The 25,227-nt window shown below is 46.3% G+C and overlaps 10 protein-coding genes across 10 annotated transcripts; 8 read left to right on the top strand and 2 right to left on the bottom strand.

Moving 5' to 3' along the window:
* The first annotated feature begins 212 nt into the window (after positions 1-212).
* F4822DRAFT_192150 (ankyrin) lies at positions 213-1,273 on the top strand. Its single transcript, XM_051453574.1, has 2 exons — positions 213-645; positions 801-1,273. The coding sequence occupies exons 1-2, from the start codon at positions 450-452 to the stop codon at positions 1,232-1,234; spliced, it is 630 nt and encodes a 209-aa protein (XP_051317414.1). The 5' UTR covers positions 213-449; the 3' UTR covers positions 1,235-1,273.
* Positions 1,175-2,304, bottom strand: F4822DRAFT_442556 (uncharacterized protein; the record flags this gene model as incomplete). Its single annotated transcript, XM_051463000.1, has 2 exons — positions 1,175-1,498; positions 1,563-2,304. 2 exons carry the CDS (start codon positions 2,302-2,304, stop codon positions 1,374-1,376), a joined length of 867 nt encoding a protein of 288 aa, XP_051317413.1. The 3' UTR covers positions 1,175-1,373.
* Positions 2,305-4,395: 2,091 nt separating this feature from the next.
* F4822DRAFT_427494 (uncharacterized protein) lies at positions 4,396-4,894 on the top strand (the record flags this gene model as incomplete). The annotated part of the gene is made up of 2 exons (XM_051460753.1): positions 4,396-4,669; positions 4,722-4,894. The coding sequence occupies 2 exons, from the start codon at positions 4,396-4,398 to the stop codon at positions 4,892-4,894; spliced, it is 447 nt and encodes a 148-aa protein (XP_051317412.1).
* Positions 4,895-5,677: 783 nt separating this feature from the next.
* F4822DRAFT_397353 (SET domain-containing protein) lies at positions 5,678-7,853 on the top strand. The gene is made up of 4 exons (XM_051457609.1): positions 5,678-5,903; positions 5,977-6,611; positions 6,663-6,896; positions 6,950-7,853. The coding sequence occupies exons 1-4, from the start codon at positions 5,774-5,776 to the stop codon at positions 7,400-7,402; spliced, it is 1,452 nt and encodes a 483-aa protein (XP_051317411.1). The 5' UTR covers positions 5,678-5,773; the 3' UTR covers positions 7,403-7,853.
* A 483-nt stretch (positions 7,854-8,336) lies between these two features.
* Positions 8,337-9,449, top strand: F4822DRAFT_191942 (uncharacterized protein). Its single transcript, XM_051453573.1, has 3 exons — positions 8,337-8,778; positions 8,839-9,018; positions 9,082-9,449. The coding sequence occupies exons 1-3, from the start codon at positions 8,708-8,710 to the stop codon at positions 9,425-9,427; spliced, it is 597 nt and encodes a 198-aa protein (XP_051317410.1). The 5' UTR covers positions 8,337-8,707; the 3' UTR covers positions 9,428-9,449.
* Positions 9,450-10,977: 1,528 nt separating this feature from the next.
* Positions 10,978-13,049, top strand: F4822DRAFT_427491 (UV-endonuclease UvdE; the record flags this gene model as incomplete). The annotated part of the gene is made up of 3 exons (XM_051460752.1): positions 10,978-11,637; positions 11,707-12,108; positions 12,156-13,049. 3 exons carry the CDS (start codon positions 10,978-10,980, stop codon positions 13,047-13,049), a joined length of 1,956 nt encoding a protein of 651 aa, XP_051317409.1.
* Positions 13,050-18,163: 5,114 nt separating this feature from the next.
* Positions 18,164-19,033, top strand: F4822DRAFT_427490 (uncharacterized protein; the record flags this gene model as incomplete). The annotated part of the gene is made up of 2 exons (XM_051460751.1): positions 18,164-18,233; positions 18,342-19,033. 2 exons carry the CDS (start codon positions 18,164-18,166, stop codon positions 19,031-19,033), a joined length of 762 nt encoding a protein of 253 aa, XP_051317408.1.
* A 255-nt stretch (positions 19,034-19,288) lies between these two features.
* Positions 19,289-20,200, bottom strand: F4822DRAFT_191883 (uncharacterized protein). The gene is made up of 2 exons (XM_051453572.1): positions 19,829-20,200; positions 19,289-19,701 (listed from the first exon to the last, which is right to left on the bottom strand). Exons 1-2 carry the CDS (start codon positions 20,043-20,045, stop codon positions 19,544-19,546), a joined length of 375 nt encoding a protein of 124 aa, XP_051317407.1. The 5' UTR covers positions 20,046-20,200; the 3' UTR covers positions 19,289-19,543.
* Positions 20,201-20,339: 139 nt separating this feature from the next.
* Positions 20,340-21,783, top strand: F4822DRAFT_397336 (ribosomal L27 protein-domain-containing protein). The gene is made up of 2 exons (XM_051457608.1): positions 20,340-20,620; positions 20,738-21,783. Exons 1-2 carry the CDS (start codon positions 20,389-20,391, stop codon positions 21,424-21,426), a joined length of 921 nt encoding a protein of 306 aa, XP_051317406.1. The 5' UTR covers positions 20,340-20,388; the 3' UTR covers positions 21,427-21,783.
* A 150-nt stretch (positions 21,784-21,933) lies between these two features.
* Positions 21,934-24,675, top strand: F4822DRAFT_191865 (P-loop containing nucleoside triphosphate hydrolase protein). The gene is made up of 2 exons (XM_051453571.1): positions 21,934-22,057; positions 22,110-24,675. The coding sequence occupies exons 1-2, from the start codon at positions 21,992-21,994 to the stop codon at positions 24,258-24,260; spliced, it is 2,217 nt and encodes a 738-aa protein (XP_051317405.1). The 5' UTR covers positions 21,934-21,991; the 3' UTR covers positions 24,261-24,675.
* The last annotated feature ends 552 nt before the right edge of the window (positions 24,676-25,227 follow it).

Below are 25,227 nucleotides of genomic sequence, written 5' to 3'. Positions count from 1 at the left end.
ACGCAGGATCTCTTGCACGATGTAGGTACCCAAGCATTCAATCCGACTTGATTATTAGGTGGATTACATAAGGATGTCCCCCTTAAGGATAATATCACGTGATTTGTGCTACCCAATTTCATTTCATCGGCCCAACTCAGTCGGCATGAACTTCATGAATTTTATTTTGTCAATCAAATGAACTGAATTATTCAACTTATTCGGATTCACATTCAACGTTGGTAATTTATCGAATAAATTGAGGTTCCAAAAGTTGCGAACTATTTATTTTGATGCGTCCCCACTAAAATCATCTACGCTTCATCAGGAACCCCGAAAATTTTCATCAGCTCTCAAATCATCACCCACGATTAAAAACCTTATTACAAACCGAGTTGCACCAATTCGCGACAAGCCAAAATTCACGGTATCAATCAGGGGCTCATCAATAAAGAAAAAAGGTCGAGAAAATGGTTCCGAAATTATCGGAGGATGAGATAGATGATCTCATCTATCTTGCTAGGACCGGCGATGATGCGGAGCTTACGGGGATGATTCAGGAACTCGCCGATCGGGAATCCGCCACAAACGCCGAAGTCATAGCAGCAGCAAGAGATGATGGCAAAGCTACTTGCTTGCATATGGCAGCCGCAAATGGCCATGCGAGTAAGTCCATAATACATGCTATTATTTCTCTATCTCTTGTAGAGCATGAACATGTTCGTGCGGATTAATAAGAAGGATCACGATGACATTCAAGGATACTAGATCCACATCACTTATGTCTCTTCGTGATAGAAAATATACTAATATGTATGCAGAAACTGTCACATTAATACTCTCTCACTTCCCTGCGCCATCCAAGACGCAAAAGGCAGCAACAGTACCACCTACCACATCCTCAGAAGAGGCCCCTGCAAGCGTAACAGAAGACACACCCTACGTCAACCTGCAAAACTCGTTTGGAAACACGGCCCTACATTGGGCATGTCTGGGCGGCCATCTCGACGTCGTGAAGCTACTCCTGTCACGGGGTGCATCGCCCACCGCAGCTAATGACAAAGACCAGATCCCGTTAGATTTAGCAGCTTTTAACAGTCATATGCATGTCGTCGACTACTTCTTATCGCAGAGTAAGGATATCGAGGGCGATAATGCCAAGGAAGGCGGCTTAGAGAAGAGCACACAAGATGTGCAAATGGAAGATGAAGTTGATGAAGGAGAGGCCGGTTCAAAGGCTGAGTCAAACGGCTAAACTTCAGTTATTTCGAGAAATAAATACGAATAATGCGCCCCAAATCTTCCCAGTCGGTTGCTTTACACGGATATATAGTTATCCATATCGCAGGGCCATATTTCCAAGGATGTGCCGAGATTGAATGTCAAATATAGCACTAACCAAATACAGCGATCCCTTTCTGTTCAAAAGCCGAGATTTCTTCTAGAGTCCTACCACTACCATGTCCTGATTCTGTAGCTATATAAACGAAGACACCTCTGCGCATATGATCAGGTACTTCTGCGAGGTTCTTCATTAGCCTCAAATAACATGACTGGTCCCAAAGGGCAGTGCAAGGACTTACTATACTTAGGTTTCTGGGATGTCCACCTAAAATGGCGCCAATGAGAACGAAATGCGTCGTCAGTATGCCCAGGGGGCTCAGCCAGAGCCATCATTCCGAGTATAATACTAAGGTCTCCCCTTAAACCTCTAGATTGTTCTGCGGATTCGTCGCCATTCTCGTAGATATTAGAGACAAGAGGACCGACCCAGCAAGCGTTCCTCCCAGCAACACGGTTACTTCCGATATCTGTGATTTCACTAACACGCTCTGCATTCGAAAATTTCAGAGGCCAAAACCCATCCCATGCATCCAGAACGGTAACGTCTTTCCTATTGTATATGCAGGGGAGGAATGGTCCACAATCAAAGACGGTGCACATGTTGTAAAACTCCAGGGGGAAGTTGCGGAAGGGGGGAGCACTAAACTTATGTTCGCGGTATTGGATGATGCCCAATTGACCATGGGCGCCGCGGCTCCAGACATACTCTCGCGCGGGATATATGACGCCCCTATCAAATCTCCAGACGGTACCGACTTTCTCGCCTACATAATCTGACGCTCTGCTCGGAGGTATGGGGTTGCCCCACGGGTCGATGTTATGAGTAGTATATGGCTCGGCAAGCTCTAGTTCATTTACGACGAAAATGAACGTGACATCGTTTAAAGTATTGAGAAACTTAAGTGCCTCGGTTGCTATCTTGGAAAGTTCATTCGATCCGCTGGAAGAGCCTTGCTCTGTGGGTTTTTGGTCTGATGACATGATGAATATCCCCTGAACTTATGTCCGATCTATTCAGCGCTGCATCATAACGGATAGAATTGTGCCTGTAAATGCACCCATCACTTGATATCAATCATTTATATATACTTTCGCTTTCCTGGTCATCCCCATCAGCTCAACCTCAACCTCCAGTTTGGCTGTCATACATCATATGCTGGCAAGTCTTCACTTTTAGGAGTCAACGGATAACACAAAACACGAAATATGACAGTTCGTTAAATGCAAGGCTAGCTAACCCCAGCCACCGACAACGCATCATCGAATGGTAGCAGCACGATACCCAGTAGTTACGGGGGATTACTCCGGACACGGGAGCCCAACGTAGATGAATAGAAACGAACACTGCTACTAGCTTGCATTATACACTAAGGGATACTTCCAAGCCGGAACAACGCAGAAGAAGAACGTAAACACCCAAACATATCCAACAAGTCGCAACAGAGTAGTGTCACCAACAACTCATCCAAGTCCTCTTTTGATCGCCGGACCAGCAAGTATCTCAATTGAACACGCCACATAGTTAAAGAAGAAGAAACAGACCTCATATCTCAACGTATTTTTTCATAGCACCACCCAATTCACGAGCGTGTGGCAGCAAGCAGAGAACAGAAACATCCATAGCGCTCTTAAGTTATTCCCCATAACCCGCCGCCACGGTCTTTTCGTTTCCTTTTGCTTACCCTTGCCACGCCTAAGGAAAGAAGGCATGTAGGCTCCAAAAGTTTCAACATGTAATCGATGCCAGAAAATACCCCAGAACCGTCGGAGCGAATACGCTTCGGACACGCTGCCGAACACGGACGGCCACTCTGCTGGTACGTTCCATCGCAGTATAGACACGAATAGTACAGACAAAATATTGTGTGCTCCAGATCCAATGTACGGATATGACTGCGCGAAGGCTGAGATCTCGGTAAGTTAGGGGTGACCAGAAACCTTGCTTAGTTGGGTTGAAATCCTCAGTAGTGATCTCTATCGCTTGTAAGAACTTTCGGAAGAGTAGATCGATTTGTCGGTCTAGTATATATAGTATTAAGGAGTGAGAAAGTCTCTTAGCTGCAAAAGATGCATGGATACTAGTTCCTTCCCCCTTGGCAGTCCCTGTGTGTCTTCTAGTACGTGGAATCCGGCGGAAGTTACACCAAATCCAAAATATCTCCCTGAATGCGTGCAAAAGAAGAGTACGGTCGTTATAGACGACTTTATTTCTTATGAATAGAATAGCGCTCGTACGTAAAATAGAGCCAAGGATGTAAGACCCCCCATAAGGTGGAATAGGAGTTGGTATTCTGACTAGCCGCCCTCAGACTTGGGATCACAGCGACGATATGAATGACATCTAAAAAATATCGAATACGGCCAGGCGGTCGCCTTATTGCGAAGTAGAAGAGTAAAGTTGATAGTAGATACCAGGGTACTGAGTAGACCATGATTTGCTTCAGTTTTGGAAATAGGAGTTATGGTCGAGTTAAATAAGGATAGAACTGCGGCCCACGATCATAAAAGGGGGAGGGGGTGATAGATAGCATCCGGACAAAATGGATTTCACCCAGTGATGATAAAATGGCTTTCGCTGCCATCATTTTCGTGCGACAGGGAATTAATGCAAATGGAGCAAGTCACACTCACATAGGCCTTGTCATGTTGCCATCTGAATTAATTGGCGTTTTTATCCTTTAATCAATTCCTCGCTTAAGTAGAGTTTGTCCTTCAAGATACATCTAAATCCGGCACAATCAATTTGGCTTGATACTAGGTTCCGGGTTGTCGGGACCTTCGACGCCCATGACCCTAGCCTCCAGACGAGCAGGACAAAAACTTGCTAAGAAAATCCATAGTGGTTTGTGTAAATCGTACTATGAAGCAATATGGCGATTGAATGAAATTTCCAGCTTCTAAGATAGAAGTCTCCCTGAGATAGGGGCTCTCGTGTATAAGAGCGAGCCTAGTACCCAGCAAGTGCAGCCATACTGAACACCCAGAGCTACTTTTGAGCCTTCATTATACCCATCACTACCTTACCTATGTACTTCACACCACTTGAGACACAACTCTTAAATCAGAGATAAGATGCCAATCGACCAAGCCGTAAACATCATTAAAGAAATTGCGGACAAGCTCAACGATCTCACCGGCAATAAGGGCCATAATCGCCGTGATCTGTATATCGCTGGCCCGGTCGATACTCGGGATATCATCGACACTGACTCTGCCCCCCGCGTAGCCCTCACCAAGTGGAACAATTCCGACGAGGGGCTTTGCGGTGTACCTCAGTACAATTTCGATATGTGTCGCAATGCGCTTGCGGGCATTACCATAACCCAGTCGATGCCGACATACGGTCGTAAGTCCTCTCCGTATGGAGCACTTCGACACTTGAGCTAACATAGCCTTAGAGGCCCGGTTCGATAATATCCTGCCAAGTTGCATGGTACTTTCCACGGTGCTTGCCGGTACTTGCGATCCAGGGCTTGGTCCGCATCCTATCCTATGCGGGTCGGCATGTCTCATGTACACCGACTTGACGGACGAGCAACTGGATAAGCTGGAGAAGGCATTGGGACAATAGACAGTGTTCGTGGGATTTACTTGTTGTGTTAATCTCACTGCTTTCCCTGTTTGAAAATGGCTTCAAGGTTTTTATGTTTGGTGGGATTGAAGGGACCTAATTTTGATGGCATTGGAGCTTATGTGCTCCCAGCTTACCACATCACGGCTTCGTCATCACCTTCCGCCTAGGATATTTGATCGTCCTCAATGCGGTTTCCTATCTCGTGTAAAAGTGTTTGGTATGTTAGTAATGTTAGGAGTCGTTTTGGATTGTTGGATGATAAGAGGATTATTTAGTTAAGTAAGAGGCCCTGTTTCATATAGGGAATCTTCTAAGCCCTAGGCCTGAATTGTGCAGGCCTACGTACCTGCGGCTGGGGACCCCGGGTCGCTAATCGCAATTCGTTAGATCGTAGAATTTCTTGCTTACGGTGACCCAGCTGTCGGAAAATACAAGGGTTTCCAAGAGGATTTTGTATCCTGTAGGGCTAGGATAGTTAAGAAGGAATAGAAAGCCACATGTATGTATTAAATAGGGGTCAAAGAAGAAAAAGGGGGAGAAAGTTGTTGGGAGATCAGGTGATGTACACTGTAATTTAGGTGCGTTTGTACCTGCCGAGACGCCTAGCTTGGCTGACACAGCATCGTTAGTAGGTGCTCCGTAGCGCTCGTCATTCGAAAATATTACCCGGAAAAAATTGATACGGCCGAATAATCCCCGAACAGAAGATCGCAAACGGGTACGCTTATTAAGGTTCAGCTAGAACATTATTAGCGACATTAGCGACATTTACTGCATTTACAGGCGTTATCAATTTAAACATCTTACTGAGTGACACGAGGGAATAACCAATTTCTTCAATTGACCGGAAGTCGCGCTCCTACGAGAGGAAGAACCATGTCGGATCCGACCTTTAACTCCAAGTCCGCGTCTTTCTTAGACTGGTTTAAATCTTTGCCGGGTGCAACTTTCCACCCAAACATCGAGATTCAAGATCTCCGTGCAAACGGCGCTGGAAGAGGAATTGGTGCGGCACATGCTTGAATAATCCAAACTCACAATCAGTAAGCGTAAATAACTAACTTCTGGTTCTGTATTAGTTACTACTGCGGACATCCCTGAGGATACTGTTTTATTCACCATTCCGAGAACAGCAATCATCAACACACAGACTTCGGATCTTCCTAAGCGCGTGCCACAAGTCTTCGAGACGACGGGCTTGGAGGAAGATGAGGACAATGAGGCAGACGGAGATGGCAGTGAGACTAGTGGTCCTCCTGACAATTGGGTCTCACTAATCCTCATAATGGTTTATGAGTATCTCCAAGGGGATAAATCTCGATGGAAACCGTACTTCGACGTGCTTCCTAGCCAATTCGAGACGTTGATGTGGTGGTCGGATCAGGAATTGGTCGAGTTGCAAGCTAGCTCGATTGTCGCCAAGATCGGTAAGGAAGAGGCGGATGGAATGTTTCGCTCCAGAGTCCTACCGGTAATTGAAGAAAATGCCGATATCTTCTATCCGGAAGGAGCCGAGAGGCTTAGCGAAGACCAACTGTTGACCCTAGCACATCGCATGGGTAGTACAATCATGGCCTATGCTTTCGACCTTGAAAATGACGATGAAGAAAATGACCCCGAAAATGAAGACGAGTGGATTGAAGATAAAGAAGGTACTCTCATGATGGGAATGGTACCCATGGCCGACATTCTTAACGCTGATGCTGAATTCAATGTAAGCGTATGCCATCGGGTAATTTTGATGCAATGCGCTGACAATCGATAGGCTCACGTTAACCACGGCGAAGATAGCCTAACTGTCACAACTTTGCGTCCAATTCCTGCCGGATCTGAGGTGCTTAATTATTACGGGCCGCTTGGAAATGGTGAATTGTTAAGGCGTTACGGATATGTCACGACCCGTCATGCGCGGTACGACGTGACAGAAGTATCTTGGGACCTAATATTATCGGTGTTGAAAGATACGCTTAAAGTAGACGAAGCCATTTGGGGTAGAGCGGTTTGTGATAGGCCCACTGCCTTTTTCCACGTCCCGGATGTTAACAGTCACAGGTCAACGAATTGGATCCAGAAGAGATCGAAGACGCCTTTGTGGTGGAGCGAGATTCGGGTGAGCCTGACGCTAGAGGTGAGCTTCGAGACGATGCACACGTGAAGGAAGTTCCCACCGATCTAGTGGACCAAATCCATACAATCCTCAAGGCCATTCGAAAAGTCAGCCCATCTACAATTCCCGACAAGGCGTTACGGGACGAGATCACCTTATTAGCCATACACCGCGCTCTGGAGCTGAGATTGGCCCAATACCCCACAAGCCAAGCACAGGATTTCGATCTGCTGTCCGGAAACAAAGTTTCGGGCCGGCAAAAGATGGCTGTGGCAGTACGATGGGGCGAGAAGGTTCTTCTGCAAGAAGCTATCGACTTCGTGCACGAAAAGGTCCTAAGGGTAAAAGCGACGACGGACGGTGACGAACCACATGCGAAAAGGCAGAGGACGACCTAAGGTATCAATCCATCCTCACCATCGTTATCTGTCAAGCGTCAGCATCATCAGTAATCCGTCAGAAAAACAACCTAATGCAGGTCGGGATCCTTGAATCCTAGCCCTATACTCCAACATTTTCTTCCGAAGGGGGGGCCCTAGCCACGTGTGCTAGGACTCCCTCTAGACGGCGCAGCCTTGAGAGAAAATGAAAATTTGGGGTGGCACCGATAGCCCACTAGACGCTGTAGATTAGTTGATGTGCGCACCAAAACCCTCCATTTTGAGCGCTATATGTCGATCTTATGTGCTATTTTACGACGGACCTATCAGGTTGCTGACTGTGCCAGGGCCAATGAGGCACGAAAATGCAAGGACTGGGATTGCAAATAGGGTGCTGAATGGAATATAGACAACTAGCTTAGATGTTATATTTAGACCTCACGGCAATCTTAATTTCCAATGGTTGTATTGGTTGTCTTGCCTGCTTGCTTGCGTACGAAGAAAATAGTGAGGTAACAGTAGCCTACCTAACCTGTAAATGTGTGTACCTTAGCTCTTGGTATGTAATCAATAAACCATAAGTCGTGTGAGGCTTTACCCGATCATTTTTACCTATAGGTCGGAGGAATAGGTATTTCATATGGCAGTCGAGCTGTCCATATTACCTTTACTCTGGCACTTCGAGTAGATTTAATATCCCTTCGAGGTATATATCGTACAATCTGGTCTGAGCTTAATCATCCTGTCAGATATTTACGAACCGACCAACATCCTAACGTCTTAACATCTTAAATGCCCCTGCTTTCCTTTTTTCGAGTTTGTTGTTCGACGAATTCAGCTAAAGCAGGCAGGCAAGGGATGTGGTAGGGTTACAGCTTACCATCCCAGATAAACCAAATAACCAACGACTGGGCAGAGTCGTGTGATGTCGATCAAACCGTGCCTCACCGCGAAAGAGCAGTAAGTTGTTAGTTGGTGTGCCGTGCCATAGTATATGTAAGTAGGCCAAGTACCTAATTTACATTATACATTGTTAGTATTCACTTTAGAATTTCGACTTCATCGATTTTTCCTTTTTTCTTCGACACTTTCGACTTTATACTTTTTTTTTTCTTTCCCTACTTTCGAACTTCCCGACCTTCTTTTTCTTTCTTTTTCGAAACCTTCTAATTAATACTCCGATAGAATTAGGTTTTCGTACTCACCGAGAGCTGTGTGGCATGTTTGCCCCGCTCGATACAACCTCAACATCGCTCGTTTCGTCTATTGCGCCGTGTAAATTCTTTTCTATTTAATTCAGCAAAATTATCGTTATTCACAAATATGGAATATCCGTGGCAATCAGTTATCGTGGCGATTTTTGCCCTCCTAGGAGCGATAGTGGTGGTTGTATTGTAAGCTATCATTTCGGCTTGCTTACAAGGGAATAGATGTTAACTATTATGCCTGGACAGATGCGCTAGGTGGGGTGGATGGTGCTCATGTTCGGGGCGGCGGCGAACTACTACGAATGAAAAGAAATCAAAGCCTCCAGGCTTGCCGAAGTCGATTCAGCATGCGATGACACAATTAGAGGGCGTGACCGAGAAAAGAACCGGTCGTAATCCGCAGACAGAATCGGAAGAAGCCGAATGGTTAGCCATTTCTTTAAGATTACATTTTCGATAGCCGAGCCGAATTGCTAACACGATGGGAAGCCCGATATGTCTTTCATATCTCTATCCTAAAGAGATACCCGCTGCAGCCACACCCACGACAAATAGTGAAGTAGATCTGGAGGCCGGGTTGTCGAGAACTACTACGTCAACTACCGATACCGTTACGCATGAAAAGAAGCGACAATCTATGCAGCCTGTCGATGATGAAGTACTGAAACTGAAAAGATGTACACATATCTTCCACGCGAGGTGTCTAGCCACGTGGTTTCTGAGGAAAAAATACGATTGCCCCGTCTGTCGGACACCATATTACCAGGTGGTACCCGAAGTAGAGGAAGAAGATTATCGTATGCAAGCAACATTACCCGTCGTTGCTTTTTGGTAGACGGACTGACGGAAGAACCAACTTGAAACTATGAGGTCGCACATTAGCGCCAAAGGGGGGTCGGATATAAGTCAGTCGATGAAGAAGGACTCTTGGCCCACGCTACACAACACTCGGCATGGATATTTTTCTTTTTATTATTGGTCAGGCAAGGGATAAAGACTGACACGATGGGCGTGGCGTTGAAAGCGATTTGCATTTGGGTGGGGGGAAATAACTCGTGATATCTTTTGGGGGCTGGTTTTTGGCGTTGGAGGCTTTTCGACTACGAGGTTTTTCTTCTGCGATTAAAATTACTGTCGGTTACCTGCCTAAGGTACTAAGACAATTTCTGCTCCTAAGGGAAAGGAGAACAACCATGATAAGTTCATTATGTCTGTATTAGTTAACAAAATGAATGATAGATAGGCTGCACGTCAGCAGACGGCAGCTCGAGACGATCAAAAAATGGTTGAGTTTCGAAAGGAAAATGGAGAAGCACAGAGGAATTGGCACCCCCATATTTTTTATGCATTCCTTCTTCTGCAGCAACCCTGCTAACTAACCCCTGTCTTCGAGGTTTACGCTAAGAGCCACATGTACCGAACCAGCAAAATGGGGTGGACTCTTCTCCGGAGCTACCTTTCACGTGATGATATCCTCCCCAACCCCTTGCAGCCACCGAGTCAACCAATCTACCAATAAACTTAGTAATAAATTGACAATTGCACATAATGTTTAGCTCGGGGTTCCGCTAGGTCACTAGGTCGCTAGTTCGCATCGATCCACCCGAGGATTTCCCATCTCGATCGCCCCAAAATGATTTCATAGATTGCCCTCCTCCAACTTCGATATGACCTCACGTTTATTATGCTCGAGGATCGGAGTGAGCTCCCATCCCCATTCCATTGACATTATTATTCTGAAGCCACCTCGGACGGGCGGCTGGGAATAAAGCCACACAAAATAATCCCGGGCGGTTCTGCTACACAAGAAAATATAGTTCCTGCGACAAGTTTTGAAGCTCATCAAACGGAGCAAACGTTCCTATATATCTCGTGTCTTGCGCCTAGGGCCCAGTTCATGACGCGCGCATCATCATGTCTTGTCATATTGATCTAGCGATCAAACAAGGGTTCTGAAGATCTGAATGCTATTGCTACTTGCGTACCTAATAAGGAAAAGCATAGAGGCAAATGAATTTCCTATGTTGCTATCGCTGGTATTGGCTGCACACAAGCTTATGTACTTTTTATGCGGCTCATGATCTCATATATCTCTATTCTCTTCTTTTATTTGTAAATCCTAAAGCTGTATTACATCTAACGATCCTACTATAGTACATCCACACCCTATCTTTGACCTACATACCCGAAATTCCAACCAAAGTTGTGAAACCTTCGTAACAGCTTTCTCCTCTCATACCCACCATCCAAGTTTGGATGTCCATATCATTTCGTCGTCTGATTCGCTGCTCTCGCCTTGAATCACGACGCCTTTTCGGTCTCTTTGCTCCGATTTCATATTATATACCCGCGCGTTATCCGACCAATTCTAATCATTTGGTCACGATGGTTCCCAAGCGAAAGAAGTCCGGTCCCGTTCCGCCGCAGGATACTCAGTCGGATAAGCACACCCAATCAGAGCGCCCGAAATCCACCCCGAGGAGATCTGGGCGTATTGTTAAGAAACAGGTTGAGGCATCAGAACCAGATGCCAATCCGGTCAACGGAGAACCTTCATGCCCGGCGTCGGCTCGACCAAGGGGTAAGAAGAAAAAGATGCAAGAAGTAGGAGATATGTACGGAGCTATGGACGGCCTCCGCGAAATGGAGGATAGCTTCCGCAATGCTGTCAAGCGGCAGAAGTTGGCGGTGAATGAAAGTTCAGTCCTAGAAACTCCGAAGTCCAAGGAAGAGGACGCCGCCTTCTTACCAAGACCCGACAAGCCTAACCCAGACTCCATACCGGAAGAAATCGAAAGGAGGAAGAAGGTCAAGAAAAAGAAGGAGAACTCGGCTAAGATAACGAGCAATGGACATACCAACGGGAACGGTAACAATGCCGACGAGGACAGCGAAGCTTACCAGGACGGCGAACCAGGCGATAGGGAGGAAGGTGGTCAATTCGCTCCGGAGACGGATTCCAATGCCTTGAAACAAGAAGGTTCGAGGCCACCACCGGTCAATAGCGACTATTTACCTCTACCGTGGAAAGGTAGATTGGGCTATGTGAATCACCCTGGCAAACATAATTAAGTCAACAAATATATTCACCATGCAATATCTAACACGATTCAGGCTTGCCTTAATACGTATCTTCGACTTTCAAACCCGCCCGTATTTAGCTCGAGAACTTGTCGGATAGCCTCTATCTTGGAACACCGTCATCCTCTTTCAGATCCATCACAACCAGAACACCCAACCAAAAATAGACCGGACAAGAACCAGCCAGCGGAGGTGGCTAGAGGTCAAAGATATGTCGAAGCTCTTGGCCTCGCCAATGCACGTGACATTGTGAAAATGATTCATTGGAATGATAAATATAATATCAAATTTATGCGTCTAAGTTCAGAGATGTTCCCTTTTGCGAGTCACGAGGAATATGGTTACAAGCTTGCGCCGTTTGCGTCTGAGGTACTTGCGGAGGCTGGAAAGCTGGCGGCCGAGCTAGGTCATCGGCTCACCACTCATCCTGGACAGGTATATGACGAACATATATAAATAAATTCACCGCTGACCCACGACAGTTTACACAATTGGGGTCGCCGCGGGCCGAGGTCGTTAGAAATGCGATCCGCGATCTCGAGTATCACGATGAGATGCTCACACTCCTTCGCCTCCCTGAGCAACTCAACAAGGATGCTATTATGATCCTGCACATGGGCGGGGTATTCGGAGATAAAGAAGCCACTCTCGATCGATTTAGGAAGAATTACGCCAAACTCTCGCCAAGTATTAAGGCAAGATTAGTATTAGAGAATGATGATGTTTCGTGGACGGTGCATGACTTACTCCCAATATGCGAAGAGCTTAACATTCCGCTGGTTCTAGATTTCCATCATCACAATATAATGTTCGACAAAGGCCAGATTCGCGAAGGTACGAAAGACATCATGGAGCTCTACCCACGGATCAGGGCAACATGGGATAGAAAAGGCATCACACAAAAGATGCATTATAGTGAGCCTTGTTCTGAGGCCATCACGCCGCGACAACGACGAAAGCATCGTCCTCGAGTTATGACTTTACCGCCCTGCCCAAATGATACGGACCTCATGATTGAAGCTAAGGATAAAGAGCAAGCTGTATTTGATCTAATGCGGAACTTTAGGCTGCCCGGATGGGATCGGTTCAACGATGTGATCCCATACGAGCGTGAAGATGAGAATAAGCCCCCTCCAAAACCTGTAAAGAAAAAGAGATCGAAGAGTAAAAAAGGGGCCGATACAAACGGAGAAGTCGACGAGGAGGTGGAGGAGGAACCGAAACCACCGCCCGAGGTCCCCGAGTCGGAAATAGGGATGGGCGGGCCTAATAACCGTGTTTATTGGCCGCTCGGGATGGAGGAGTGGCTCCGACCGAAGAAAAGGGAGGTCAAGAAGAAGAAGCGGGCTGGTGACGAAATGGACGAGGATGATTAGCTCCTTTTCAGGGATCAAAATATTGGCATCTTGTGTTACGTCGCCTGCATGCGGTACCGTTCGCACGAAGGATACCCTGGGATAGGCTCGGCAAAGCGGTGCACACCCTGAAGGACCCTGCGTTTTTATCCTAGTCGTCGTCCAACGGTTTTCAAAGCTCCGTAGAAGCAACCATTAGATCATAAGGTAGTAGCTTCTCACCTCCTAAGGGTGCCACGAAATCACTGCAACACAACTAGACGCGCCATAAATAGTCAAGTTTTGCCATTGGCATCGGTTATTGGTGGTATATGGTCCTCAAGGGTCTATCGCAGGGCTCGAACGGCAATGCTGACATCGGCAGCTAGCTTTTGGGCGTATCCAACCAATATCGTGTGTTTCCTGGCTCATCCTTGGTCGAGATTACTGGGATTACGCATGATCGAGGCCTGCTTGTGATATCTGAGTCTTGGATTGTTACTATCGTCGGGTTTGTTCGCTATTACCCCTAGATATATCCAATGTCGGTATGAAACTCTTGCGCATCTATCTTCTCGGATCGGCCAGACAATAAAAAAGGAGCCATGAAGTTGGGAATATATCGGATATATTGTTTCAAGATGTAAGACATTAATATCCTATGTGTCCATTTTATTTCGTGTAATTCTCAATACTACATCGTGCTTTCATCCTTCGACCCCCGGCATCTTACCTACCAGGGGTTGTATCATATGCGGACGAGAAGTGATCTGTTCCGATATCGTCCTTGCTGCGAGGACCCTGGGAATGACCTCACAGGAAGGAACGTGGTAAAGCATAGTCGCATGCATGTAGGGTCTGATAAGGACCAACTGCCTATCTCCTGGCGGTCATCATGGACCCTTTGGACTCTAGCGTCAATCTGGCTATACGAAAACATTTACCAGCCGCGACCGATGTCGTGATAGTTCTGTTGCTGGCAGGTTACAGTCGCTCGTTTGTGCGGCAAAGGTAGTCCCGAAGCGCTAACAACGCAGAATCATATATGTGAATGTCGATCCAGGACGGATGATAAGCCGCAAGTCTAAAGAAATAAGCCAGGGGAAATAATCAGAGAATAACGGCCGAATTGATAAGTATACTCGAAGTATTACGATGCGTTGTAAGTCAGCGTGTTCTTGTTACCAATACTGCGTACCTCACAGTGTGTGACAATGGCGAAATAGGGGACCATACCGAATTCCAGGCTTTGATAACACTCAGCAACACTTGCGGGGAAATAAAAAAGAAAAAGAAAAAAATGATATCAATCAGCTACATACATATTTACCCCAAAGCTAGGTGTCGGTGTACAATGCGTGCATTTTTATGGTGGTAGGCAAGCTGAAAGATACAGCTGTGTCTATCATGGACCAGGCCTTTCATCCTCGTCGGCACTTAATTACCTCACCGCTAGAACTCGGATCTGGCTAGGTATCCAAGAGTTTGGCTATGCTGTGCTACCTACCGACTGGATAACGGGAGATTGTGTCCAGCAAGGTATTGATATCAACAATTTATTCCTTTCGCGGGCTTAGTTGGTGAAGCACAGAGCCGGCTTCGCCTACATGTACATGCTGCGTGCTACCCCTGAACTACCTCAGATGCCGACAGGGTAGCTAGATACCATGCCTGTCTGGGTATCTACCTGGGTATTTACCTAGATACCTATCTAGATACCTACACAACATCTATATGGATGGATATGAATATAAAAAAATGAATGTGAATATGTATGTGGTAACTATTTTGCTCACCTACCGGATTGGATTGACAGGTGTCCAATAATGCACCGTCACGGCGAAAGCACCGAAGGGGTCAAGATACGTCTCTTCTCATCTTTTCCCTTGTCGAGCCTCATAAAAATTTCCGGATAAGCATGTGCCAGCGGTTGTGATTCCTACTCGTTCATTCAAAGACAGATGCGATCGCCCTACTTTCTCTGGTCGTCACGTTCGTGTTACGTGTATATATCTAATATAATACCATACATATAATAGTTTAGATGGGATTACATAGAAATCTTACGATGCGGCGACGGATTCAGGGGCATGGTTTGACGGAGACGGGGGCAGGACGTATGCGGTGCGCTAATTAGGAAGCGGACAGCGAGTAGCGAAGCAGGCGATGCGATGAGCGGACGAACAGGAAGAGAGATAATCAATTTGTTTCAATCACCACTATTACCAACGACACCACACCAACCCGCTGCCAACCACTACTACATATTTTAGATACGATGTTACCTACCTACCTACCACTCATCATCACCCCTCATTCTTGAGACCCCTGATTATCTTACACACACCTTACCCTATTCTCCTTATTTTTAGCTAGAGAGAACAAGGAGAGGAGCTTCCGAGCGTGTAGAGCGGCAGAGCAAGAAATAAAAAATCTGATTAGAGGAACGAGGGAACGAAAAAAAAGACAACAAATGGCAAAATTCTCATTAGACGATGATGAATCTAGATAGATAGGGGTTCCGCACACCCGGCTCAATGGGAAGGATCTTTGTCGCACATAGAGAGGCAAGGCAATTCGCGGATTGGGCGATGCAATGTGCTGTGTTCGTGCGTTATGTATGTATATGCGTAGGTGGATAGATAGGAATCTATTCGCATGCATCATCGATTACGATGGCGATAGTGGTGATAGTAGCGATGATAATGAAGAAGGATCAATTTGAAAGAGTAAAAAAAATTGACTTAAAAAGGTAGGTGGTTTAGGAAACTGAGGAAAGAGAGAGAAAAAATACATGTGATAATTAAAATGTCAAATAAATAAAATAAATGATAACTCGAATTTCGAAATGTCCTCGAAAATAAAAATGCCGTACTACAAAGATCTCTATAAAAAGATATTTTGTTCATTTCTTCATTGCCTCATCGCTTAACTTTCGTAACTCAACACGAAGTTAGCGGCGCCGACCGAACTCGAGAAAGAAATTAAAACACAAAAGGCATCATGAGGTCACTTGGGAGACGACCGAGGGCGAAAAAAAAAGGAATGATGTCAGGTTTACCGCTTCAAAATTGTTTCGGGAAGCATCCGTGGATCTAAGAAAGAGAGGAAAGCTTGAGCCCTAAGCTGAACTGGGCTTAGAAGAGCAAGGGAGCTGGCAAATTTTTACGGAGCACAACGCATACAATGTATCTGTACTTGGGTAAAACAAGGCAAATACTTCATTCGGTGGTGTAATGTCGCTTATAAAATAGGTACTCAAAAAGTCAAATGTTAGAATGACAACTCAAAGTTACGAGAGAGGTGGGGTGATTTATACCCTGTTGAAGCGGTCCGCAGAAGAGGCTCGTGCTTCGCCGGTGCAAAACAATGGGTACTCTGCACAAAACACAGCGCAAGAACCAAGCCGCCGACTCCATATTTTCTGTACGGGCGAAGGCTAAGTATCCTGCACCTGAACTTTTCTGCTGCACCTTCTATGGATATAGAAGGACCTTCTGTAGCAGACGAGGGCGACAACGATACAGGGCTAATACAACTTTATGTGTACACTATAATACCAACGCACATGTACTGTAACGAGGCACGAGTACACAGAATGTGCCTACTAATGCAGTGAAAAAAGGTAACAACTGGATTATTATAGAAGGAAGAATCGAAGAATTTGTTGGGCTAATGCAGCTGTCTTCTGTCGCTGTCTATTCGTATAGCAAGCACTATTTGTAGCTTTATTTTATTTTTCTATTTTTCTTCTCTTTCACCAGAGCAACACGATAGATCTGATTCGATGTTCTAATTGACTAGTCAACTTTTTCTAAAGCAACGGAACGGTGGCATCACCTCATCTCACCTCACTTAAGGTAGCTTCCAATCCCTCGTCATAATAACTTGGCCTCGATTTCTTCATGCTGTCCTCGATCGGTACAATACGATACGATTTCTATCTCTTCACCCCGGGCACCCCTACTTAACAAATCACAGGGTCTCCCCACCAAGTGAGACAGATAGACACACGACATTGGCAACAACACCACCCACCATTAAATTGTTTTCTTTGCGACCATTAGACAGGCGACAAGCAAAAACTGCGAAGCATAACATCAAGTACCACCTTAATAAAGAATTTTAATCCAATAGTACATACGACTTCTTTCATATACTTCCTATCCACTATTTTTTATATACCTTACATACCACAAACCTCGCATACACACCAGACACACTCACACATACACTCACATACACGTACATTACATTAGGTACATACCCAAGATATACCTAACCTACCATCGCATCCCATAAAGTCCAACTTCCCCATTCTTCTTGTCGAACGAACTGAACTACCTTACCTACCTACATACATAATTTCATACGTACATACATATTAGTCCACTTCCAGACCAAGCCAAATCTACCAGGATCAGACCCGAAAGAAACCCCAGAAAGAAAGGATCCAAAGAAAAGGACCAAAAAGACCAAGAGCTAGACCCATCGGTACGCAATCAGCAGCAATCGTCATCAACGATCAGCATACCCGACCCATTCAATCACAAGCACCACATCGGCCACCACATAGGCACATAGGCACCTAGGCGACACATAGGGAGGGGGACACCACCTACGCAGCCTACGACACCACGAGAGCGATACAGGGAGAACAAGACAGGGAGACAAGACCCGGAAGGGCCCACTATTTCCGCTGCAGGGTCCTAGCCTACTTTTATTTTATTTCTTTTTTTCCCCGCGCTCGTCCGACGATTTTCCCAACCTTGAAACCTCCACAAATCTGCCAACTAAACTACCTACTTTTGCCCACTTCCAGCCTACTTTCTAGCCTACACCTCTTACACTAGTCTGACTATCCACCCTACTATTGTTACTATTCCAACGCACTAGGTCATTCTTCTCCAGGTTTCCACTTGGTCCACCCTGAAGAATATCAACAATACATACCCCATACTCCCTTTTTCTGATCACCCAGTCACCTCGGGAATATCTCACAAACTTGTCTTGAACATTATACAAGCTTGTGTTACTTCCTCATTGAGTCATTCGGTTTTCTTTTCCAACTGATTGACTTGACTCGACTTTGCTTTTTCTTTCCCAATCTACATTATCGACACTCGCCCAACACGTATTCAATCAGGACATCCAGAATGGCGGCTGTACAAATGAGCCCCAAGACAACGCATATTCCTCCGGGTCCTGAGGTTAAGCGCCCCAGAGGTACGTCATACTTTGCCATCTACCCAGTCCACCTGCTATTCCCCTTAGGTTTCGCGCACCTTTACGAGTGATAATAAACGCCGGACTAATTGATTTATTATTGTGTAGGTATCTTAAAGAACTCATTCCAAAAATCGCCACCCCCCGCATCCCCGATTAAGGAACAAGACCTATCGGAGAAGGAACTTACTATCATCAACACACAATCCAACGCCGGCCACCGCCGCTCTTCAAGTGCTGCAAGCCGCCCTCCCGGATCACGCCGCCAATCGTCGCGCACTCCTTTAATCAATCCCGAACAAATTGTGCTTGATAATAATCAGCGCTTAAAATGGGACGAAGCAAACCTCTACTTGACCGAGCAAGAACGTACTTCTACAATGAAAATCACTGAACCGAAGACTCCGTATGCGCGGCATTACGAGCCATCGGAAGATGATGACGACGAAATGCTTGATGGCGAGAACTCGCGCAAGGAGGAGATTCCCGGGTTATCGCTCGGTGAGCCTGAAGAGGAAATCCCCGAGGATGGATTTGGATCCGAGCGCAAGCAGAGCAAGGTCCATGTTAGTGACGAAGACGCCACACCACTACATGATGCGGAGAACGAGTTCCTCGGATTAACTCCCGAGGAGCGTGAGAAGCACAAGAAGTTCGAAGCGCTGCGAAAGAAGCACTACGAAATGAAGGATGTTGCTAAGTTCCTCGGCCATCCCGAAACACTTGATGAAATCGAGGACGATGAAGAAGTCCCGCCTATGCCTACCATTAACGGTGCTAGAGTCGGCGCTGGCGACTAGGGAATAAGTGTGAAGGGGTTACAAATTCCTTCACGACCGGTTTCTAAAGAGGTTCGGGTAACTAAGGTATGGGGATGGTTATTAGCGCAATGACGGACGATATATGCATGCTGGAATGGAGTTACAGGCCGGATGGAAAGCCTTCCTCATTTTGTCTTCTTACAACCACGGGCGCATTAGATCAGTTTGGTGTTGGTGGATGTGCGAATACTGTCATCGGCACGGGAGGTGACGGATGGTTCATTCAATCAATCAATCGGGGTTGTAGTTATAGCTATAGACGCTTTGCCATGAGGACTATTGTCTTCAAAATCAATGAGAACATTCACTAATACGTCATTTGATTAGATTTGATGGACAGACTGACATTGTCGAATCGAGGTGCCCGAGTTTACAATGATATTCTACTTTGATACTCAGTCTAAGCGGTATCTATAACGCCGTACAAGCAATTCGATATTATTCCTTTTCCTCCCTCGAGACCATTTCAGAGCTTGACATCTCGATAATTCATAGCAATCCCTTCCGAGCGAGTTCGACTTTTCGTGCAGCCTCACCAGGCTTGAATCCACCCTTCGAGACACATATCCGGTGACCCTCACCCATCTCAAACTTATCCTCGTGAGCGGGCCAAGCACAAGGGCAATGATGGGGGAAGTGAACGCAGGCTATATGCAATGATACTATCATCAGCTTGCCATTCATTCTAATCGTTTCCCTGGTGGGAATATGTACACCGCAATGGAGGCGAAAAGGGAGCTGAATGCAACATGCAGTCAGCCTTATATTACGTACCTAAGGTGTCTGGACATAGGTAATTGTCGCAGTGCATGCGGTCGAAGTTGGAGCGGTAGATGGAGGAGTCGCTTGGTACGTTTTGGGGTTGTTGACGTTGCTGCGCTTGTTGGCCGCCGCCGAACATTTGGTCGAAGAATCCGAATTGCGCGGTGGTGAGGGTGAGAATGGAGAGGAGGGTTAGGAGGGTTGCGAGGGTTGCGAGGGGGGTGTGCATTTTTGCGGTTTTCTCGCTATTAATGCAAAATCGTGCGATATTTGACTGATTTGTATAGTATTGTAAGACGAGTTAACTATGGTATTGCAATTGAAGAAGCTGTATGTCGGGGCTCTCTTGTTTTATTCAAGAAATAGTGAGATGTAAATGATGCTATGCCTTTAGAAATCGCTATGCTGGCAACATTTCCAAGTCTTATCGTTATCAGAACGGCCCCCGGCACCCCGGTCCTCCACTCCGCGCTAAAAATGTGGATGACTAAGCCGAAATTTTGCGATTATCATAATTGAAGCTCCACCAAATTTCTACTTTCTTTACAAGAACGACTACGATAATCGCAGCCATGAGGATCGCCCAATTGCAGCGGCCTTTAGTGGCTGCTGCTTCGAGTTTGACGAGACCGGCGTGTACTACGACGATACGACAGTTGAGAGAGGCATTGGGGCAATTGAGTGTGGGGGCGAATAGTGTGGCGGTTGAGGGTCGGAGACATGCTACTGTTAAGGCTCAGGGAGCGTATAGAATAAGGGATACGAGTACTATTCCGAAGAAATTGGGTGCTAAGAAGAGTGGTGGTATGTTTCTTCCCTCATTTCGTTTAGCCTACCTCGATTCCACCGTATTTGCCAACCTTCGAGAATCCTGTATTAGCGACAAAAGTAAGGATAAAGACTGACAGAAGACGAAACCAGACACCTACGTAATTCCTGGCAATATCATCTACAAACAACGTGGCTCAAAATGGCACCCCGGCGAGAACTGCGGCATGGGTCGAGACCACACCATCTTCGCCCTCGCCACAGGCTACGTCAAATACTACCGCGACCCCGCAAAACACCCGAAACGTCAATACATCGGCGTGGTCTTCAACAAAGAAGACACACTCCCCTACCCGCAACACGCCATGCGCAAGCGCCGCCTCAACATGACCGCCTCACCCATCCTTCCCCCAGCCCCCGAACCCGAGCTTTCCTCCTCCGGCATCCCGAACCAAATCGTGCGACAGGGATACGGCCGTAAACCGCACCCCCGCGACGAACGTATTATTCGATTACGTCAAGATGGCTCTTACGCCTACGCGGAAGAGAGTTGGAGGTTGGGAACTTTGGTTAGGACGGCGAAAAGGAAGACGGGAAGTCGGAGAACGGCTATGAAACATAGACGTAGAAAGGCGAAGGCGATTTTGTTGGAGATGCGTGCGGAGAGGGAGGATAAGATTGCTAGGAGGAAGGAAAGTTTGGATGCTGCTAGGGCGGCGAGGGCTCGGCGTATGAGGGATTATAGGAAGAGGAAGGCGGCTGAGGAGGCTAATTTGAAAGCTTCCGGGCCTGGGGGCGAGATGCCGCCGCCTAAGCCTAGTCCGCCGAGGGCTGAGACGTAGGTGAATTCGAAGAAGAGGAAACGCGGGGCTGGGAAGGGGGGATGGAAGTGAAGGGTTGATTGAGATGATGTGTGCTGGTTGGCAGTGCAATCGAATTCAGCATCGATTTCCCTAAACTGACCACCCGACCTACCTTCACCCCTGCCAATCCGACCCTGGTGTATTATAAGAAGGTACATATACAGCATCTGGCATTATTGCATGATGGTTTAGATGAGAGTACTATTGCCGGAAGTTCATATAAGAATCTAGAACATTATTTACTGGCCATATACCTGATTTTAGGTCTATATTTACGACTTTGTGTGTGATATGGGCTTGTTTGAAAAGAAGCGGCAGTGATCATGCTGGGAATAGCTTCATTTTCCAATAGAGTTTTGAGCTTCGACAAGTATGCGCCCGTTGATGCGCCTATACATCGATTGATTCGTCGTGACGTCAGCCATTTAACCCGCTAATCCGCGTATGACCCAATTAGCAATTAGAATGGGATTACCCTTGAAATTTCTTTTCGGACATTGGAAAAGTTACTTTGTGGAAATATGCGCAACAAATTGCCAGTGCCATGCGTATCGTCCTGCTCATCGGTCTTCGCACATTCAGGAAACCGAGGACTATTTTCAGCCTAGCGGTACCTAAATGTTCCCAACTCTCATATCGGCTTTAACTAACATTCAGTCTAGATCAATACCGCCTTTATACGCAAATATCGGGTAGCTCGGGCTTTTACTCCTTCTTCTGAACAAGAAAATATTATTAAACTATCTCGAGTCCAAAATGTTGTCGTATCTGCAAGGCCCGGCGCTGGAAAGACTGCTACTGCTGAAGCTATCGTGGCCGCTAATCCCAACAAAAATATAGCAGTCGTTACATATTCGAAGAGGTTGCAACTCGAGACTGAACGCCGACTAAAGCGTTATACTACATGCGATGTCTTCACATTTCACGGAATGGCGGGGAAGTTGTTTTCAACAGTCGCTCACACCGATACCATCATACAGAACCTCCGAAGGAAAGGCGAGAGACCGATTTGGAACAATAAACGTTATGATATCGTGATATTAGACGAGATGCAAGACTGCACCGACGACCTTTTCTGGCTAAGCTGCTCATTTATATTGGCCGTAAGACGTGCTATAGGCGGTTGCACCCCCAAAATTGTGGTTCTGGGAGATGAGCGACAAGCTATATACGACTTTAGAGGAGCTGATTCTCGCTTTCTTAGTCTCTCGCCGTGTATAATGTCTGCTCTTTCACTGTCCAAATGGACCCCTTTACCTCTCAGCAAAAGCTTCCGGTTATCGCGTGAAACTGCCGGTTTTGTTAATGACGTTTTCCTTGGCGGTGAGAAGTACCTGACCGGTACACACGATGGACCGAAACCATTATATATGTGCGCGAATCTCTTCGAGGTAGATAAGCTGGCCGAGGAGTTGGTGCCTTTGATTCGCCGTTATGGACCGGAACGAACAGCTATCCTGGCCCCCTCGATTCGCGAGGGAGGGCGACGGGGACCGCTTGCTAACTTTACGAATTTACTTTCTGAACAATATCGAATCCCGGTAGCGGTTTCAATCTCGGATGAAATACCTTTAGATGATCAAGTCATCAGTGGGAAAATCTGTGTTTCTACTTATCACCAATTCAAGGGAAATGAACGAGATCTCGTTATCGTGTATGGGGCTGATGCTGGCTACTTCAAACACATCGGGCGAAACCTTGCGGATGATAGGTGCCCGAATACTATCTTTGTTGCTCTTACACGTGCTATCAAGCAACTTGTCATCCTACATGACTGCAAGGAACCACCAATGCCTTTCACATCCGTTCCTAAGCTTAAGCAAGCAGCGGAGTATATCAATATCTCGGATACCAAAATGAAACGCCAGAAACGTATTGGCCGTCCTCGAAAACTCGATTTAACTCTTCCTAGAGGGGTAATGGTTTCTGATATGTCGCGACATGTTCGCGACGAAGTTTTAACTGCCATCGTCGATTCTCATGTCAATATTATGAAACTCTCGCCCCCTCTGCCAGAGGGCCAGTGTATTAACGCGCCTGACAAGATACTCACCGACCCAGATAAGAAGCTATATGAAGCAGTAAGCGACATTAACGGCCTCGTGGTCGTCGCTGCTTACGAATATGCTATCCGGCAGAAACTCGTTACTCTTGAATTCGACGATCGAGATGATATACATATTCCAGGTGATAAGCACGACCAAATAACATGGCTCTGCCGCGCGGCTTGCGCGTACGAAGCGAGAGTATCGGGGTATAGGTCACGGCAGGTTCAAATGGAAAATCATAAATTCGACTGGTTAAACCCGGACTTACTCCACCGAGCTGTCCAGCGTCTTAAGGAGCAACTTCATACATCCGGACGACTAGAATTTGAGAGTAAACTAGAGGTCAATCGTTTCGAGGTAACGGATTCTCAAAATAAACCACAGAGGACTAGAATTGGGGGCCGCGCAGATATTATCGTGTATGCCACAGACACGGAATCCGAAGGGGAAGATACTGGCGCATGTCTCTGGGAGATCAAATTCGTGGCGAAGCTTTCACTTTTATATGTTGTGCAGGCGTGTACATACGCTTATTTATGGGCTGTGAAACATGGCTCGCCTAGTCTGCCTCGGATTATGCTGTTTAATATTAGGGATGGGGAGAAATGGGAGCTTTCGTGCCCGGAGGGTGTGGCGGGGGCGAGAAGGGTTGTTGAGAAGGTGTTGAGAGCGAAATATACTACTGCGGAAGAGCTTACGACTGATGAATTCGTTGAGAGATGTCGGGGTACGATGAGGGATGTGGAGAGGTTATGGGAAAAATGATAGGTGCTTATCCGATGGCTGCAACTTTCGCCGAAGGGCAGCAAGGCGCCCTACTGACTTCACTGAATGATGATACCAACCGCCACAACTGCACATTTATCAACAATACCATGAATGCCATTAAATCTCGTCATTATGACTGGTCTTAATCATTCAGAGATATTTAATCTCTTCTGCATCAATTGAGCCGAATGCCTAAGTATTGGACGCCACCAATCGAGTTCCCCGCACCGGACTGAAACAAAAAGAGGAAGAGAAGGCTTGGGAAGATCGAGGAAGATGCCCGAGGATGTTACTGTATACCTAGATTATATAATGGTTGCCTTCAAGGCTCTTAAAATAATGAACACGACTCATCATTAAATATTAAAACGGAGAGCTCTTGGTTTTAATGTGGACTGTCTGACCATGATTATGTTGGAGTTGTGCAAATTAAAATCTCACGATGTACGCAGGACTATTCATAAATAATATTTGCCTTCCGATGATACGTAGAAAGCACAGACCACAAGATAACATGCCGTAATAGCCGCCCAACTAGTATTTCATAAGACACCCCCGGTCGTCAGCTGAGGATCCTCATCTTACTGCTTACAGCCCCCCAAGCCACCATGCCTCGTCTGGCTCAACCAATAAGAACCCATCCGTTCCCCTTCACGAGTCCGGGGAACAAATCTCGATGGGTGCAGAGCCGCAGCTGACATGCAAATACCTACCATGGTGGGTGGGAAGTAGGGAGTCATCATAAATGTAACCGTGTGAATCCTTATTTTATTCGGCAAGTAACGTCTGTTTTTCGTCATCTGCATCTCCTTTTTGCGAGAGATTCTTGTATGTAAGTTCATATGTTGCGACATTTGAGTTGTTGCAACATAGTATCCGATGCGATTCCAACGGTACTACACGCGCTTAAAAACATCCGCGTTTCGCGCGATCGTGAACGAGAGCTAGTCCGAGTTGCGGAGTC

The sequence above is a fragment of the Hypoxylon trugodes genome (assembly GCF_022578975.1).
Source record: "Hypoxylon trugodes strain CBS 135444 unplaced genomic scaffold F4822scaffold_3, whole genome shotgun sequence".
Taxonomy (NCBI): Eukaryota; Fungi; Ascomycota; class Sordariomycetes; order Xylariales; family Hypoxylaceae; genus Hypoxylon; species Hypoxylon trugodes.
The sequence above is the reverse complement of the archived record's forward strand: the minus strand, read 5'-3'. Positions and strand labels throughout refer to the sequence as shown.